Source organism: Solanum verrucosum, unplaced genomic scaffold (genome assembly GCF_900185275.1).
Source record: "Solanum verrucosum unplaced genomic scaffold, falcon-dt-bn FXZP01000254.1, whole genome shotgun sequence".
In the NCBI taxonomy this organism is placed as follows: Eukaryota; Viridiplantae; Streptophyta; class Magnoliopsida; order Solanales; family Solanaceae; genus Solanum; species Solanum verrucosum.
In genome coordinates, this window is record NW_026019983.1 from 287,571 (window position 1) to 307,482 (window position 19,912).

General features: G+C 33.5%; 3 protein-coding genes across 4 annotated transcripts; 1 reads left to right on the forward strand and 2 right to left on the reverse strand.

Annotated features, from left to right (window-relative positions):
* Positions 1-691: 691 nt before the first annotated feature.
* Positions 692-3,302, reverse strand: LOC125817838 (zinc finger protein 4-like). Its single transcript, XM_049497350.1, has 2 exons — positions 3,075-3,302; positions 692-1,596 (listed from the first exon to the last, which is right to left on the reverse strand). The coding sequence occupies exon 2, from the start codon at positions 1,525-1,527 to the stop codon at positions 784-786; it is 744 nt and encodes a 247-aa protein (XP_049353307.1). The 5' UTR covers positions 1,528-1,596; positions 3,075-3,302; the 3' UTR covers positions 692-783.
* Positions 3,303-8,862: 5,560 nt separating this feature from the next.
* On the forward strand, positions 8,863-9,710 carry LOC125817877 (ubiquitin domain-containing protein 7SL RNA2-like). Its single transcript, XM_049497384.1, has one exon. The coding sequence runs from the start codon at positions 8,880-8,882 to the stop codon at positions 9,708-9,710; it is 831 nt and encodes a 276-aa protein (XP_049353341.1). The 5' UTR covers positions 8,863-8,879.
* A 715-nt stretch (positions 9,711-10,425) lies between these two features.
* On the reverse strand, positions 10,426-18,998 carry LOC125817940 (transmembrane 9 superfamily member 3-like). Of its 2 annotated transcripts, none has more exons than XM_049497444.1 (8): positions 18,737-18,998; positions 14,807-14,847; positions 14,104-14,689; positions 13,880-14,017; positions 13,608-13,764; positions 11,511-11,995; positions 10,863-11,115; positions 10,426-10,646 (listed from the first exon to the last, which is right to left on the reverse strand). In XM_049497444.1, the coding sequence occupies exons 1-7, from the start codon at positions 18,898-18,900 to the stop codon at positions 10,896-10,898; spliced, it is 1,791 nt and encodes a 596-aa protein (XP_049353401.1). In that variant the 5' UTR covers positions 18,901-18,998; the 3' UTR covers positions 10,426-10,646; positions 10,863-10,895. The 2 variants fall into 2 exon arrangements, with proteins under 2 accessions (XP_049353401.1, XP_049353402.1); XM_049497445.1 differs by having other exon boundaries at positions 10,426-10,656; positions 18,737-18,928.
* Positions 18,999-19,912: the final 914 nt, after the last annotated feature.

Genomic DNA, 19,912 nt, shown 5'->3' on the forward strand with positions numbered 1-19,912 from the left:
CACAACAACAATAACGTATTATGAGGATTCATCATAAATTTACTAGTTTATGTTATATGTCAACCTACCACAACCCTCATCGTTTATTCAGGTCTGGGACCGACCATGTGAGCATGCTCATATAGGCAGAGCACAACATGTAACATATAATCACAAGTTGTAACACATGTATTTTACACACACACACCGCACATAAATAGAGCTTAGTGTTGGCCTCAAACCTCTCAAGGCAGGACCTACATTGAAGTCTCAATCCATACCCCTTTAACTGTTTACGAGACAACGACTAATGAAAGCAATAATAACGAAAAGAAAAAGTTCATAACTCAATGTTATATGTGCTCTGAGGCTAACTTCATATGAATAAGCACATAGTTGAAAGTAACTCGAACTTGTCTAGACATCAACACACACACAGAGTTATAACTTATAGTCATCGATACTTAAAAAAGTAATGCAGTCATATAAGGAGAAAATACGAAGTATGATAACCGTTACAAGTCATTACTAATACATTCAAATTGTAAAACAATCATGTAGTGTTCGAATCACACTGGCCTGAGTTATGTTGTTCAGACTTTTCAAAAATGTTGCAACACCAGTATCGGATCCTCAAAATATAAACTACTTTTGAAGGATCCGTCAAGCACCAGACAACATGTTTTGAAGAGTCTGAGCACCATAGGGCATTGTGCATAGTATCCACACATAGAACAATATATCTCACTATACAAATAGAAACAAGAAAGCTAAGTGATGTTTGGCTATTTGCTGTCAAATATCTCAAAGCCTCAGAGTGAGATCTGGTGCAATTGGTTCATCTTTTTCGACGTATGGAGTCAATGTCACATTTGAACATCCATCAAGAGAAAAATTAGTATGAGAGGTACCAGGATTCGTCACTTGACGGAAACTGCCAGGCCATAGTACTAATTGATCAGCATCATCATTTTCCATGTACAGAGGTGGACTCTGGCGATTACCATACTCAAATCTCGCGCTTTTAAAATTGAGTGGCCTAATTGCTGGTGCAGACATCTGGTGTAGTGAAGCATGTGCTTTGATCCCTAAAGACCTTATTGTAGATCCATGTAAAGGTAAAGACGCCAAGTTAGCGTACCTTTCAGAGAAAACGCCCATTCTCATAGCACGTTTAGCTAGTGTTCGTTCTCTTTTATGTGCATTCTGATGTCCACCAAGTGCCTGTGAACTATAGAACTTCCTCTGGCAGAAATTGCAACTAAAAACTCGTTGAAATCCCGGTCCTGATACCGATGTTTGTGTAGTTGCAAGTTCATTGCTGCTTTCACTTGTGCTGGATACTGAAAAACCGCCTATCGAGTCCTGGCTGAGAGACAAGTCAAGTGACACATGTTCTGAACTTAACTGTGTGAAATCTATAACTCTGTTCTTGGAAGGGTCCGTGAACGTTTCACCCACGCATATGTTAGACGCTACTTGGCTAGTAATATCTGAATCATCTTCAAACAAGGCCTCAACTTCAAGATTGAATCTTGGTGTTTGCATCTTTGGTTAAATATTAACAACTTATTAACACTATCTAGTGATCAATTGAAGCAAATTACTAACATTGTCCTGCATATAACAATAAAAAGGGTTGGTTTAGTAAACATATACTCTTAAGTAAACAACATGCTGATGAAACAAATTCAAGAATCAAGTTTCGAGTACAGTTTGAACCTCGCGAATTCTATAATTTTTTAGTCCATTATCAACAACGGATTGATCTATGGAATCAGTCACTGATGCTTGGTTCAGGGTAGGCCACCTACGTAACACCCCTCGTGGTGTGGCCTTTCACCCTGAATCATGCATGAATGCGGGATGCTTCATGCACCGGGAAGCTCTCTTTTATCAATATATAGAAATTTTAATATGTTTCATGTACATTTAGAAGTAAATCTCACACTATCAAAGGGAACCACACATATAAGTGAGACTTAACACCAACATCTACCATTTTGGAACACTTCTCAAAGGACTAACAACACCATAATTTAGCTAATATAGTCATTGAGAGCCGGAGATTTGAGGCGGAGCTAGAAGTTCAGCTACAGGTCCGGGCAAACAAAGTAGTTTTAGTCCAAACTCCAAATTATGTATTAGGATAATGAAATTTACTAAATATGTACACAAATAAAATTCAGAACTCAATAACTATTAACTAACACCTGATGTCACTATCCTAGAACCCATAACGTTCAAATCCTGGCTCCACCTTCAACTAACTTAGTGAGAGTGCTAGGTTTTTTTCTACTATCCAAAACTTTATAAACTAAGTATGCTGACTCATGAATATGAGTTATTAATTCTATACAACAACAACTACTACTACTACTATACCTAAATTCTAAGTAATTTAGTTATATGAATCATCACTATCCACATTGCTCCACTTAAAGTACTTGTCTTTGTCCAAGATCACTTGTTATAAATAAATTCAAGAAAATTAACAAAACTATAGCAAGTTGATTGAAGAAAGATTTACAGCAAAGCACACTCTTGTTTATATTAGATCTTTATTCCACAAAGAGATATATAACCTATGTTGCTCAGACTCTTCAAAAATATCGACAGGTATGTGTTGGATACTCCAAAAATAGTATATTCTTGGAGGATCCGACACGGGTACAACAACATTTTCAGAGAGTCCGAGCAACATAGTCTATAACTTGAAATAAACAAAACACATTCAATTCTTCTAGATTTTCAGCTGCAAGAAAATTGCAAATAGAATGATAACTTCTTTTTCTTTATGAACTTAATTAACCTCCAAACATGAGGAAACCATTTATTTTCAAGATTTCAAACAAAAGATTAATGAAGAAGACATAAGGTAATCAACACAAAGCAATAGTATATTAAAATCTAAGCCACAAAAACACCTATATTGCTCAGACTCTCCAACTCTCCAAAACTGTTGTTGCACCCGTGTCAGATCTTTCAAAAATGGACTACGAAGAATCTAACACGTATCCATCAGGCGTTTTTGAAGAATCCGAACAACATACACAAAAACTAGACAAACAACACAAGAAATTAATCAAACTAACCAGCTTCTTCTTGCTGTTGACTTGCTGTAGGACAAAATATGGCGATGTTTAATTTCTAATGGGACATTTCAAAGTATACATGAAAAAAAGGAACTTTGAGGAATTGAAGAGTGGAGTTGTAGGTATCATTTTTTTTTTAATGTTTAAAATAATTTAAATTATGGGAAAAGCCAAAGAGAATGGTGGGACATTAGAGAGTCAGAGAAAAAGATGGTTATAGTGGGTATTGGCGTTTAATAAAGAATAATATTAAAAAAAAGTACACAACATGCATTTGGTTATAGTATATGAAACATGCATGACATTACTCTGATTGTATGTTTGTTAACATTTTTTTTTTTTGACATGTTTCAAGAAAGGATTTACATTAATATACGCTGACAGTATAAAATAAATATGTTTTTCATAATTATTTCCACTTTTTATGTATTTTACTTGTACATGGTTAGAGTCTTAGAGCCTAGAGGGTTAGACAAGATGGAATGTAGAAATGCAGCTCGATCTCTAGAATTAAACCTGATTAAGTCATTATTAGTGAATTTTCGATTTAATGATCTCAACCAACACATGTAAAAGATTTATAACACACAAGAAGACTGGACTAGAGCTTGAATATTGATATATTTCACCAAAAGAAAGAAGACATGTCGATAAGAAGATCGATCACATAGGTGAAGTTTTTTGGAGCGTACTGAACTTTCATATATCCCCTTGCTATATAATTATTTGACTTAAGGTGATCTGGTAGTGTAAAATTTCTTTTATATTGTCCACAAATACAAATGTGGGAATTATTCTATGTTTGAATTAAGCAAAATAATTTATGAGAGTTATTATGGTACAAGTCATTTATGTTGTTAGTCCCACAAAAGATTCTCAATCTGCCAAAAAAGAAAATATGTCTTCCACTTTTCTCTCTCAATCTATGCCCACTTTTAAATGTTTCACAAAAAAAGAGATGTAACTAAATATAAGGTTACTAGTCTTCATCATGTCCCCTATGTCTCTAATTACCATAACATATAGTATATATAATCATTCATTTAATCGAGACAGTTATACGTAGTTATCTTTAATTTAACGTAATAACAAATTATAAGAGTATCATATAAAATGAAATTGACTATAGAAAAAAAGAGTATCATATAAAAGGGACTAGCGAAAGTATACTACTAAGCATTAAGTATTGAAAAATACTTTTAAACTTTAGAATTAATTTTATAATAAACAGTTATTTATTAGATAAAAGTGTTGAAGCTGATAAGTGCTTAGAATGAATTGAGAGTATGAAGATTAAACAATTGCAATCACAAATAAATATATAGAAAGTTAATTTATCAATGAAAAATACAAGTGAAAATTTATAAATCGATCCATTGATTCTTCTACTCTAAGTTATTCGTCTTGAGCTAACATACTTCTCGAACGAAGGATAATGTTAAACTTTCTCGTATTAGTATTTGATCTTTAAAAAAATCAAATATCATTTAGCAAGATATACATTAGTCCAAATTAACTAATCACCAATCTCCATGATTTAATGTTCCCAAGAACATTTTTAATATTTAGTCTATCCTTAAACCCCACATCCTAGGTTAATTTTTAAAATTCTAAATTAATGTGAAAAAAATATTTTTTTTATATTTTTATTTATTTATTTGTCCCCCAAGTCCATCACAAGACTTGCACGTGACACCCTAACACCCAACACTACTAATTAACATATTAAACACAAGAGTTTAAGCCTTAATCCCAAAAATTACCGACATCTTCACGTTACCCCGCCGCTTGGCACGCTGCTCGAGGTAGTCGAATAGAAAAATATCTTGTTGAGCTTGCTTCTCGTGATATTAAATAAACGAATAAATAAAATAAAAAATATATTAAAATTAAAGAAAAAAAATTAAGATTTATTAATTTTTGTGCTCACTCATTTGTTGCCCACCACCTAGAAAAGCACATCCACTAAACTTAATTAGTGTATTTTCTTTATTCTTCTAATTTTTAAATAGCTGGTACTAATCCAAAACTTATAATAGTAAGTTAATTACAGGTTTTGCTTTGATGAAGATAAGTTATTGTAAGGCAAAGCTAATTAATTTATTTGATTAAAATAGTAATTAGGTATACATTCTTCCACTAAGTTTTGGTAGTGCTTGCTTTTTGTATACTCACATGCTTTGCTTTTATTATCATACTTTAGGTTAATGAACTATTAACAAATATATGGACCACCAAATTTTGCGATAAAGTTATGAGTACTGTTTTATTCTTAATTATAAGTCTCGTATTTGAGTTGTGAAAATGAAATTACATGTGATAAAGAGCAATTTACCTCCAAAATGAAACTTTTTTGAACTCAAATTCAAATTAATCAGATTTCAAAATGAATATTTTCTGATGCTAGATGAAAAAAAAAAGACGCTGAACAAATAACTTAAAATAAAATAAAATAACTTGGGACTAATTCTTAGCAAGTGCTTTTGTTTCTCAGTTGGTATCTGATATTTATAAACAACGTAATGAAATATGATTAAACTTAAAGTTTATGTGGCAAAATATAATATTTGGGGTCAAAACTAGCAAGTATATATGCTTCATATAAGAAGAACTAAATGGATCCCTAAAAGGTGGATTGAAAAATATGTGTTAATTTTTTATTCATTTGTTTTTTGAGTTGTCAACTATATAATGAGGTAAAAGATATATACTTTAATTATTTGAAAACTAAATATGCGTAGTCATAAAACACAATGATCAAGATTATAATTTATGATAATTAAGAGACAACATATATATTATTAATTTTGATCTTCTTTTTATTTTTATTTCACACCTAATGTCCAATGCTCCGTATCTAATTATATTAGAGTCTGAATAAATCTGAGACCTCTAATTATTTTCATGATCTATAATTAAATAGCACCAACACACATTTAAAGAGTTGCTACATATAACCCTCAACAATTATTTGAGCAGTAACTCTGGGTTATTCTTTTTTTTGTTTGGTAAAAACTTGTTATTAGTAATGAACTATTAAAGAAATATATGTGTGGCTCTAACAAATTCATAAATTTGTCAAGAACATTTTTAGTATAATAACGATTTGTATGTTGGTGAAGGGATAAATATGAGATTTAATTTAAAGGATGTCTAGTCTAAAAACTCCTAATTTTATTGATCTAAGAAAGAAAAATATTAATTGTATTGAAATAAAATAGAGTCAAGAAATCTTTGGCAGGCTCCCAAATGATCTTACTTGGCGTGAATCTGAATTAGTCAAACTTTAATGAACTTATCAGACACCAAATGAAAAATAAAAAAAAAGTACAGCGGATCAAATATAGAAAATTAATCATGTCATACAATTAAACTTCTACATTATAAGAATGAAATTTTAATCATTTTTCTATAAATACCACAAGTCAATGGATATGATCCTATAAGAAAATACTTATGCTAATTAAATGATGGATTAAGGTAAAAACATATATTAATTAACTATAATTTAGTGATATCAGTGTCCATTTATATGCTAATTATTAATTATGAACAAATGATATTCTTAAAATGTTGAATATTTTATTAAATGGTGAATCAAAATTATCTAATAAAAAAAGTAAAGACATTAAATAGAAGACTAAAAACAGATCTTAATATTTTGACCAAAAAAAATAATAGAAAAAAACATTTACAGAATGTGGAAAAAATAAATAAATGACTATCCATAAAATATCAAATATTTAGTACCAAAATCTAATCTTCTTTAATATTCATTCACCATTTTTTTCTTATAAATTTAACCTTGAATGTTCTGTTTTAACTAAATTCAGACTGAAAATCTTTATATAATTCAGTTCTCGACGACAAACTAATTTGATAATTTAGATATTATTATTCGTGATATCGAAGTCAAATGGATTTGTTTTTTTATCCAACAAAAGGATGTTCATTTGCAATTGAAGTTGGCTATTTTGACACTATTTTAGAGGTAAAAGAGAAGATACAAAAATATCAAGGTATTCCAATACCAAAACAAACTCTAATCTTCAAAGGTAACGTTTTAGCTGATGATCTAAATGTTCATTACTCTGATATCCTTGACCGATCTCACATTCAACTCGTCACAGATTTCGAACCGAATAAGAATGTTGTGGTTAAGTTGGACCATCAAAAAATCAAACTCCTTCTCAAAATGCCGACGTCGACCAAATCAATTATCATGTTAAAGGCGGACGTTACGGTTAGCCTTCGAAGGGTAAAAGAGAGAATCCACGAAATGAAAGGCATACAAGTGAGTAAATTAATACTGCGTGTGAATGGACTCGAATTGATTGATCATTACCGCCTTCAAGATTATGGATTTTCAGATAATTCAGAAATTGATGTTAGTATCAGGTCTGGTACCATTGCATTCCCACCGACAACAACAACTTCTTCAGAATCGTCCGTGAATAACTAAAACGGACCAAAGAAATTAATAATTACTCCATAATTTTGTCTAAATATACTACATAGTACTAAGAAAATTCTAATCGAAGGATGCCATATTTGTCAAGGTGACACAATTGAGATCTTTAAGGGTAGTGTATTGGTGGAGATTAGTTTTTTTTATTTATTTAATCGTGTGCTTGCGATATATTATCTGGAATATTGTTATAAGCAATTTAATATATTTTACTAATATATATAAAAGTTTGAATAGTTTTATTCAAAGATCCAAAATATTTATTGTTAAAAGTATAATAGAGTCTTTCTTTCATTCTTTTTTTATTAAAGATTTTTTACTTTTTCATTTTTTCTACAAACTTAAACATTATTTAAGTGAAAATAAATTCATAATTCATCTTTATTAAGTGAAAAAATAAGGTAACAACGTGTATTAGATAACTTCTCTCTTTGTCCCAATTTATGTATCATAATTTGAACATCTGAGAGTCGAATGTTTTATTTTGACCGTGAATTTGAACACAAGATCTTTAATTTTTTGAAATATAATTTATGTATCTGAAAATCACATAAAAATATTATAAGATGCAACAATTAACAACTTAGAGTATTTAAAAGGCATACGGAAAAAAATCACAATTAAAAAACTCATTTTTTTCGAAATCCGAACACATCCACATATTTTGAATGAAAGGAGTATCTATCTAAATAGAATAGCAGATGCAAAACAATTTGTAATGATAAGTGTCATCACCATAAAACTTCAAGTTTGAAAATTATTTTGAAATAGAAATTTCAAAAATAAATGCCAATGTTTTTTTTTTTTTTTTGATATCAACATGAATTCAAATTCAAATTAAAGTGTCCTATTTCCATTCGATTATTTCAATTTAAATAGGGATATGAATTTTGAATTACTATTTTTCTTATGATAACAAAGTATAGAAAAATATGTTTTGTGTATTCATTAGATTGGTATAAATATCGAGTACACCTTATTTTTTATCCATGTGATATTAATAGCATTTAGCAACTTGTACATATAAATCACAATTATGTTGTCGAAAAAAGTAATAAATAAATAATTAAATAGAATTTTGACAAAAACATAAAAAAGTGAAAAAAAGCAAACAAATGACTCTCATGCATTATCGGATATTGTTGTAACTATCCATATATTTAGTAGCAAAATGAAATTTGTTGAATCTTCTTTCACCTATATTTATGGTACCCTATTATTTATTAATTTAAATTATGCAATAGTTTTATTTTTGACTAAATTAATAGTGAAGATTTGGCAGCATAGCAATAATATATTCAGTATATTTTCACAAGCACGAAACATAATTTGTGTAAATGGATGTATTCATTCAACCAACAAAAGGAAGGTCATTTGCAATCGAAGTTGGATATTTTGACACTATTTTAGAGATCAAAGACAAGATCCAAAGAGATCAAGGTATTCCTATACCAAAACAAACTCTAATCTTCAAAGGTAACGTGTTAGACGACCATTTAAACGTTCATTATTCTGATATCCTCGATCGTTCTCACATTCAACTCGTCGTAGAATCCGAACCGGACAAGAATAACGTGGTCAAGACAGAACCATCACCATCATCTCTAACGAGAAAAATCCAACTCCTCCTCAAAATGCCAATGTCCAAACTCGGAGTCGCGTTAGAGGTGGACGTTACGGATAGTGTTAGGAGGGTAAAAGAGAGAATTCATGATATGGAAGGTGTACATGTGAGTAAATTAGTCATGCATGCAAATGGAATCGAATTGATCGATCATCAGACTCTTCAAGAATATGGACTTATAGATAATTCAGAAATCAATGTTAGTATCAGACCTAGTACGATCATGGTGTCCGCACCAACAACAACAACTATTACTTCTTTGGGATTGCCCATGAATAGTAACGGAAGCGGACTGAAGAAATTAAGAATTATGGTTTTATCGAAATGTGGCACTAATAAAATTCCGATCGAAATTAATCCATCAGACAATGTGGGACACTTGAAGAAAGAGTTGCAAAAATTGGAATTAGAGCTTCCACAAGAAGGGTATTTTTTTATTTATAAACAAAATGTTATGGATGATGATCGTTCATTTAGATGGCATCATGTTTGTCAAGGTGACACTATTGAGATCTTTAATGGTAGTGTCACTGGTGGAGTTTGATTTATTTATTTATTTATTTTTGTTGTTGTATTTTCTCTATTGGTTCAAAGTTTAATAAAAGTATATAATAAAAAATAAAAAAAAATAGAAAGAAGAGATTAAATTATGTTGATTGTGTTAAAAACTATTTATACTAAGAAACTTGTATATATAATGTTCATAGTGGAAACAAAACTCTCAAAAATATTGTGAGAAAAAGTAATATTTGCGTACATTCTATTTTTCTCTGACCTCACTCTTTTCAAAATCACACTAGGTATGCTGTTATATATATATATATTGTGTTGTATGAACAAAGCAAACTATTATTTCTTGAGAAAATCACAGAATAGTTTGTCCATAAGTTTGTAAAAAAATCAAAACTTTTAATCTCTATCAAATATTCAATAATTTATATTTGTTAGATTTAACAGAAGCTCATAAATGTTGTGTTTTTGCTTTCATTTAGTCGAAGGTCTATTAGAAACGAAACATTCTTCCAAAGGTCTTTCGAGAACAACCTCTCCACCTGCCAAGGTAGGGGTAAAGTCTACATACACTCTATCCTCCCCAAACGTCACATGTTTAGGTACAATGTTCGTAGTTTCTGCTATTTTTGATTTATTTGCGCAGTAAGATGATGGTGTATAACTTGCATTCTAATAACAAACGTTGAAAACTAGTTTAGTGTAACAAGTATGAATAACACAACAATTGGAACATAAACAGCTTAGGATGCAATTAACAGAACCATATTCTATATATTAAGAAGGTTAAAACTAGGAAAATTAAGCTGAAGCTAAAACTATTTATAGACTCTTTGTTCTAAACACAATAAAAAGAGCACTGATTTGAACTTCTTCTGCTTTGTTGCTCCACACCAAATTCTAAATGGATCTAACATGTGTAGCACTACTCCAAGCACGTTGACGATTTTTACACCAAAAACACAATCCCCTGTTGCATTCTTCCATGAACATCGCATGTAGTTTAGCCAGATGAAAACTTGATGTATTCTACAGTCTACGAGTTATGTTGCTCAGATCGTCCAACAAATGAGCTATTTTTTGGTTTTGGAGGATCCCGGAAGGGGTGTGCTGACATCTTTGGAGGATCTGAGTAACATATGTTGTGATAAAAAAAAAAAGTTGAAATGTAAAATGAGAAGCTTACCGGTTGAACCAGGCTAATGTGGAATTCTGCATCTTACTCGCACTTGATTGAGCGGTATATGTGGCGGACGAAAAACAAAGCAGCTCGGAAACCAACAGTTCCAAGCATGAGGAAGAAGGCATAGCAAATGCAAGCCATGTAACCAAAGAAGAATGAGGTTTGCATGAAACCTGACATGTCTGATCGGGCATAATAGTAATACAGGCAGTAGCCATAGATGAACAAGCCGGTTGATCCACCACAAACGAATGACCTAGAAGATCAACGTACATGTTAGAGACTCGACAAATAACATGTATTTTCAAAAACAAAATATTGTCAGCTTTCAAGAAAAGAGTTACAAGCAGAAGAGATGATTTGGTATTTGCTTACCAACTGCAAAGACATGAAAAGTAAAGAACAAATTTCCACAACAATACAACTGACCTACTTAAACACACTAACGAATACTTGGCATGATCGTGCAGCATATTATTAGTGACATATTAACATGCAATACACAGGAACATTCGGAGTTCTATGTACGCCTGGGAAAGGATAATCATTTGATGCATTCAACAAAAGTACACAGTTTTTAGTACTCGATTCATTTTTTGCATCCTTAGACTGTTTGAAAAGAATTGGATCAATTAAGTACTATTAACTTACCTCCACCACCATTCATGGTCTTCTGCGGCAAGTTGGAAGTATGTCAAAGCCACCGTAATAAATGCAGTGACAATGATCAGAATGATGAAAACTATGAATAAGATACTGTAAATCGTGTAAATCCTATGACCCCACACGCTGGCAAATATGTAGTAGAGTTCAATGTAGATAGCACTGAAAGGCAAGAACCCAGCCATTGCCATCTGAGGAAGAGCTCCACGATACCATGGTAATTGTGGTATCTCTCTCGGATACTTTGTTGTTCGGGTTGGAGCTTGAAATTCTGCCTTGCTATTCTTTCCTGCAATTCCTCCCAAGACCAGCAATGGTGATGTCACAAGGGCCCATATGAGGAAAATAACCACAATGGTACCGAAAGGAAGTGCTGCAGTGGCATGATACCCAATTGCAACAGAATTAAGGAAGCAAAAAGTTAGAAGCAACGGCCCACAGAACAGACCTCCTGTCAACAACAAGTTCCTTACCTGTAAAAGGAAATTGAATTTGAGATCAGTACACATTTTCTTCTTTCTACCGGAAACCAACCAAACAATGTCAAGTAATTATTAACTCCACGAAAGGGCCAACCACTACATTAATTGTTAGGAACCACTGAATTCGGTTTCAATGATAATAAGTTGCAAGGCAAAAGATGTGAAAAGAGAGGGGGAGAGAAAAGACAGTGAAAGGGAAGGGGGTAAACTTAAAATAGGAAGTTGTCTACAACTATGTTGATCGGACTCTTCAAAATCGCCAATGGATGCGTGTTGGATTCTCCAAAAGTAGTGTATTTTGGAAGAATCCGACATGGGTGCGGCATCGAAATTGAAGAGTCCGCACAACTTAGGTCTACAAAAGAGTGTCTATCTTACAAAATTCATGCAATCCTAAAAAAGAGCATAGTAAAATCGGAAGCAAAATTCCATACAGGTGATACCAACCAATCAGAATTAAAGTTCCATGTGCGTACAATTAAATTAAGAGTGCTTTTAAATAATATTTTTTTACAGATTTGTTTGTCAGTGTAAAATGTGAATAACCTCTAGTTTTAGTAACATTAATTTGTCTTAAAAGACAAGTTTCTGTAATGAGATGAAACAGGTCCAGATGAGGCATAAGGGACAATGAAAATTTATATAACTAACCCTTGATAAGTTTGGACTAAGGCGCAGCAATTGTTGTTGCAAGGGAAGGCCAAAGATGATTCTAATTGAAGGAAGAGAAGCTCCTCATTCACAATACAAAAGTCTATCTTGTGCTCTCAAAATTTCCCCTAATTCTATTGTGGCTTGCTAACTGCTAACTGCCCTTTAATCAAAATCCCACTACATTTCTACTAAATTTTAAATTTGAAATCCTACTTAACACCTCCCCCCCCCCCCCCCTCAAATTTTATCTTTATCCATCTTCTCAATTTCTTCCATCTCTCTTATTTCCAATTCCTCCTCAAATCTCTTGTTCACTCAACAGTGAACCCCTCCGTTTTCTGTTTTTCCTCTTTGCTCCTTTATTCAAGTCCTTCCCTTCTTTTCTTCCCCTCTCCGACCCTCCAGTCAAGACACATCTACTCCTCCTCCTGTCCATCCACCTTCAATAATCCACCTAAAAAGTAAAATTCATGTACTCTTCCATCCAACAGAACCAAATAGAAGGATAGGTTGCTTTAAGTTAAGGGGTAATGATGTTAATAGAATCATTTTTGAAATATGCTAGGGTGTGTTGCCAAAAGTTTTTTTTTGTATAGCTAAAAAGATTATTGATATAGGGGCAAAAGAATTAGTTAAGCTATTGTGGGATGCATTGTCCAAGATCCCTTATGTGGGGAGGATCTTTAGGAAATAGAGTCCACCATTTCCCCTCCCATAAAACAAGACTTGTACTGCAGAATACGCTCTGTTAAACTAAATTCGCGGAGGAAGTTTTCACCTTGCTATTAAAAATCCTATCATGACTACTCCATGTCAAAACCAAGAGACCTCAACTAACAGAAGAGAAATATGAAAATCAGGGATCTGAGTAAACAAAATAAGAGATGCACTTGCAGGAAATTTTGGCTACTTTACAACCACCAAAATAATTCTCTCCATACTTTCTTACCCAATTTTTCCCTTCAAGTTGGCAATAGAATGATGCTGCAGTATAGCCAGCAATTCCTGATGTAAGAGCGTAAATAACCACCAAAGCTGTGAAAAGAGCTCCTCGGTTGTAGGGGTAAAAAACACCAACAAGAGCAAGTATGAATATGAAAATTGCCCTGGGAAAAAAAGGCGGCAAGAATTAACATTTGTCAAAGAAATTTATCTCGAGAGCTGAATGGATTTTGCAAATCTCGAACTAAATAAACCCATATTATAGGCATGCATACTCACAGGGTAAACAACTGTGTGCCAGAACCCAGGGCTGCTGCAAAAAGTGACTTCTGCTTCGGGTACCTAAATACATCACCATGAATGTACTTCCACCCAGTTTCTTCTTGGTCATCAGCTGCTTCCTCATCATGGGCATATCTTTAACCAAAACAGTAAATGCCATAGAATAAGTACAAGCTCCTTAATTAATAAGTATGTTACCCAACAAAGTTTTTGTTACTTACTTGACAAAGTCATTTTTAAGGACACGCATCAGAATTGTAGCAAGGAAACCAGTTAAGAGCAAAACTGTGACACAAGAATTAATGATAGAGAACCAGTGGATCTCCAAATGATGTGGTAAAGCTGAAGTCTGCGAATATTTTTCCATCCTTTTCTCAAAAGGGATGCCTGTTTCCTTCCATTTTACAGAGTACATGAAGTCTACATCAATTTCCTTATCTTCAGTTATGTCCACTAGCGCATTGGGGTCAGTTCGTGCATTGACTTCAATCACACGGTCTTTGTTGTGATGGATGTCAAAATGAAGATGTTTAAATAGGTAATATTTGTACTCACTGGGGTCAGCTTTCCCCTCCTTATCTACCTTACCAATGAAACCCCAAATAGGAAGGTCATCATAGAACATCTGGAAGTAGTAGTCCTTGGCAACAGCATCACGGAATCTTGCAACTTCTTCCTTCGACAATGTCTTCTTGCAAACTACCTCGGTTTCTCGATCATTTGTGAAGTCAAGTTTGTATGGAGCAGTGACTAAACGATCTCCATTCAACACCTCACCAAGAGCTTCAGTTTTATCTTTTACATGACCTAAAGCAAGAGCATGAATAGATACATATTCCAATGGTTGTTAAAATGTAGTCAACAATAAAAGCTAAAAAGGGCCAAAGATATTAGAGCAAGAGAGGGCAGAGAAATGAACCTGACCTGGAGAACAAAAAGGAAGATCAAAGTAGCGATATGTTTCACTGCAATTGAGTGGAAAAATTTGAGATCTAAGTGGAGAACAGTAAATGTAGCATGTGCTAGAGAAGTACAATCAAAAATATTTTGATAAGTAGAAGTAACAATCAGAGTTATTCAATAGTTTAAACTGAGTCACCGAAGTTTTTTCAGTTTATATACTGCATCAAAGGAGTCAATTTTCACTAACTCAATGCTTTGCACTCCTCAGAGTAAGTGCGAGAAACAGCTAAAGACACACTCCAGGGAAGATGCATCAATTGCTGTTTAATTGCAGTAAGCAAGAAATCATTTCAGCAGCAATTTGCAAACAACGATGCAGACAACTCTCCAGGGGAGAAATCAAAGAGAAGTCACTAAACGACCATTCCAGGAAGAAATTGGGCAAACTTAGGAGAGATTTCCTTTGGCATGGTTGCAAAGAGAACAAAGGATACAATTTGGTCAAGTGGGCGACAGTTTTGCATAGAAAAGATAAAGGTGGCTTGGGCATCAGAGATTTGAGGAAGCATAACAACAGTCTTTTGATGAAATGGTTGTGGAGATACACTGAGGAGAGGCAAGCTTTGTGGAAAGATTTGATTAAATGTAAATATGGGGAGGATGGATTCTGGTGTAGTAACATAAGCACGGATGCTTATGGAGTGGGGGTTTGGAGACCTATTAGAAACTTATGGCCCAAGTTAGAAGCAAATTTACATATCAAGGTGGGGGATGGAAGGAGAACTAGATTCTGGTGGGATGTATGGATCAAACAAACCCCCTAAAAGACCTGTTTCCTGATCTATTTATTTTGTGCACCAATTCTGAGGCAATGATCAGTGATTGCTGGATAGTACAAGGTTGGAATCTCTATTTCAGAAGACTTCTAAATGATTGGGAAATAGAGAGAGTAGCCAAATTGTTGGAGGAAGTGGGGGATTTTGCAGGCACCAATACTGACAATGATGTTGTTAGATGGTCACACAGTGAGGATGGGATCTTCACAGTTGGCAGGGCATATAAAAAGGAGTGCAACTCGCAAAGTAGCAGATACCAGAATTCATGGAAAAATATCTGGAGGACTGCAGCACCAACAAAAGTTAAATGCTTTACTTGGCTGGTCATTAGAAAGGCATGCTTGACACATGAAGTCTTGAGGAAGAAAAGAAAGATCATACTTCCGTGGTGCTCTTTATGTGGAAAGACGGGGGAAACTAACAGTCACCTATTCTTACATTGTACTTTCACAACAGAAATATGGTCCATGTTTCTCAACTATTTAGAAGTGAAATGGACTATGCCCGAACATACAGCTGATTTACTTAGTTGTTGGATAAGGAGAGGAGGTAGCAAGAGACAGAAGACCTGGTGGAATTTGATTCCACATTGCATTTGGTGGACAGTGTGGAAGGAGAGGAATAGTAGGAATTTTGAAGATATATCCAATTCCATTCACAAGGTTAAATGGAATTGCATTGTATCTCTATATTTTTGGTGTAAAGAGATAGGATTAGAGGATTCAGATCAACTTTTAGAACTCTTAGGATCCTTGTAAGTCTTATGCTTTTTGTTCTTTTCTGAATTTTTTAAAGGTCCCCAGCATATCCTTAATGCTGAAGAATACAATGTTTACCAATTCTCAAAAAAAAAACAAAAACATCCAAAAAAGGCACTTAGCACATGCTGAATGTTTTTGCCTCCATATCTAGAGACTCAGAGTGATCAGTATAATTCCTGCTCCTGTGCAAGTGACCGCTGAGATAAGTATCATCCACGGGGAAAGTGAAAAATTTCTAGCATAGCTACTAGGTAGTTCCGCTATTCTTTCTTAAAGGAATAAGGACACACCATATATCCACATTGTACATGCTTTTGAAACCATCTTGGTGTATTAACAATACAATATATTGAATTATCAAAAGAGAGAGTGAGCATTGACACACACACAAAACTTGAAAAGACTCTTTGTGAGTATAAGTATGTCCATTTTAGAACTTTGCTTGCAAACAAGTGTGAGGAAATTTATGGGTACTCCATACTACCATGCTCATGAATAAGCAAGTACCAAAATTCAGAACAAAATTTGAATCTTTCAATATCTAAAGCAAAGTGATTAATGCTACAATAACTCTTATGCATAGAGCTGTCTGCAAAGCTCTCAGGTTAAGCAAAATGGATGAAAGTACTCCGTTTTTCATGATTATATCTCAGTAGCTACCTTTCACCAAAATAATTTTCTGAACAGAGGACTAAGTGATGGTTTAGACTAGCTCTTGGAAGATAGGTCTGGCTTTCTCACTCTTATGAAGCTTCTTTTCCTTGTTCTACAATTGTTTGTCATCATAAAAACACCTATAACTTCGGTCAATCATATACAGAATATATCCTAAAAAAATGCTAATGATATCTAATGTGCCAAGACACAAACTTAGCAAGCATAAGAGCCGAAACAAGATAAAAGAAGTAGAAGAAGTCTTTTTCAAAAAACTACTGGCATGCACACCACAAAACTCTTCCCATATCCAAACATCGAAAGCATAAAAGACAAGCCCTTTGTCCCGTTCTCTTTTAACAGTGCTCTTACAAAATGGACTACATTAAATTTGATCTAGCATGTAGAAGAACCAAGACGTTGGACAATGTCTTTCTCCTTACTTGTAGATATACAGATAAACTCTCAGATGAAAAGATTCACAATACTCAATAACCAAGTAGACTCATCAACATACATTGACAATTACTGCCAAAATCCAGCAAATATCATATAAGTTTCCCCTAGAATCCATTCCAAATCTACTTTTTTAAGAAATTCAGCACGTCAAAATGTAATGTTACAACCAAAACGTAAAAGAAAATCTCCCAATTCTCAGAAGATGACCAGCAAATATAAATTGAAACAGATCAACATTACACCCAAAATTCAGCAAATTCTCATCAAGTTTTCCCATTTTCAATCCAACACAGCCCAAAACAAAATCTTGACGTTTGCTCAAATATTCAACACAGACAACATGCAAGCTACAACCAAAAGAAGCTCACAATTCTCAGAAACAAAGATGACCCAACTAATATACATTGAGAAAACTCAACAATACAGCCAAACTTCAGCAAACTCTCGACAAGATTTCCCCTTTCCAATCCAACACAACCCAAAACAAAATCTTTAACTTTTTCCCAGATATTTAACACGTACAACATGTAAACTACATACAAATGAAGCTCTCAGATCTCAGAAACAAAGGTGAACTACTAACACACATCGAGCAAACTCCAATATACCCAAAACTCAACAAAGTTCTCACAAGATTTCCCCTTTTCAATCCAACATTATCCAAAACAAAATCTCAACTATTACCCAGATACGCAACACGTACAAAATGTATACTACAATCAAAGCAAGCTCGCGATTCTCAGAAACAAAGGTGACCAGTATTATACATTGAGAAAACTCAGCAATACACCCAAAATTCAGCAAATCCAAACAAGATTCCCCCTTTCATTCCAACACTACCCAAAACAGTATACTCAACACGTCCAAAATGTAAACTACATTCAAATAAAGCTCACAATTCTCATAAACAAAGGTGGCCCACTAATATAAATTGAGCAAACTCAGCAATACATCCAAAATCCAGCAAATCCCAGCAATATTTCCCCAAATCATTTTCCCCAAATATCAAAATGCCTACAAAATGTATACTACATCCCAAAACTAATACATATTGATCAAACTTAGCAATACACCCAAAATACAGCAAATCCCAGCAACACTTCCCCCAATAACAATCATCCCAATACTACACAAAACAAAATCTTGATTTCAACCCAGATATCAAAAACGTACCAAAAACCAAAAAAACTCATAAAAATGAAATCTTTAATGAGAAAAATTAAAAGGGTCAAAAGGGTTACCTTGGATTATGAAAAGGACCAACTTTATTTGCATACAAAGGGACTTCTTCTCCAGATTTATACTTGTGATCTGATGAATCCGATCTCACTTTCATAGCCCCAAAGAACAAAAGCACCAATACGACAACGTAATTCCCACACCCCATACTACTCTTCCTCACCATTTTTTCTGTTTTTTTTCTTACTCACATACAGAGAGAGAAGAAGAAAACAAAATACCAAAGATTGTTTCTTCCTTTGAAACTCTTCTTTTAGGTACAGTGGATTTTTTTGTGTAGAAGAGAAAGAGGGGGAAGTGGTGACCACGCGCTACTATAGCGAGTTTGTAACAAACGTAATGGTGACCTATCAAGGAATGACATGTGGATAACGACGTGTCAACTCTTTTTTTTTTTTTCTTTTCCATTTGATAAAAACGTGTCACCAAGGCTTAAAAGGTAAGTTCTACATAGTAACATTTAGACAAATATTATTATATGGGACATAGTGTTTGTCAATCAAGAACGTCCACATTCAGAAGATGAAGAAACTAGGTTTAAAGATGTTTAGTTGAAAGTATGGACAAACTAAGAGAGATGTGATTAAAAATAAAGATATATGGGCAAGGTGTCTTTCGAGGCATATAAAGGGGAGGTGCGTTGATGCATAAGCAGTGATTAAGGAGTCGTGAGGAGTTGAATGTAACATAAGTTGTGATCAAAGGTTGAGGTATTTAGGGAGGTGCGTGATTAGATAGGACATGACAAAAGTTTTAATTACATAGAACATGACCCTAAATAGGAAAATTTTGAAGTCGGAGGACTAAGATAAAAGTCTAGCAAATAGCCGAGTATTGTCGCACTTTGTGTGTGAGAAGTAGGGGGCTATTTAGCAGACACGTCATCTCTTAGTTTTCAATGTGTATATATTACAATTTATTGTTTCATTTGGTTATTATCTTCCTATTTTATAGTCATAATATTTTGAACAAGTATTTTGCTTCGAAAATATATTTTTGAGCCAAAGATTTATTGAAAACAATGTTTTTATTATATTCGAACTCCACTTATAAAATTATAACTAAATATATTATAGTTATTATTTCTTTTCCTCAACGTTTCTTTATTTTGTCTGGTTTATTAATTGAAAAAAAAAAAAAAAAAAAAAGACATGATGTTATATATAAAAAAAAATATC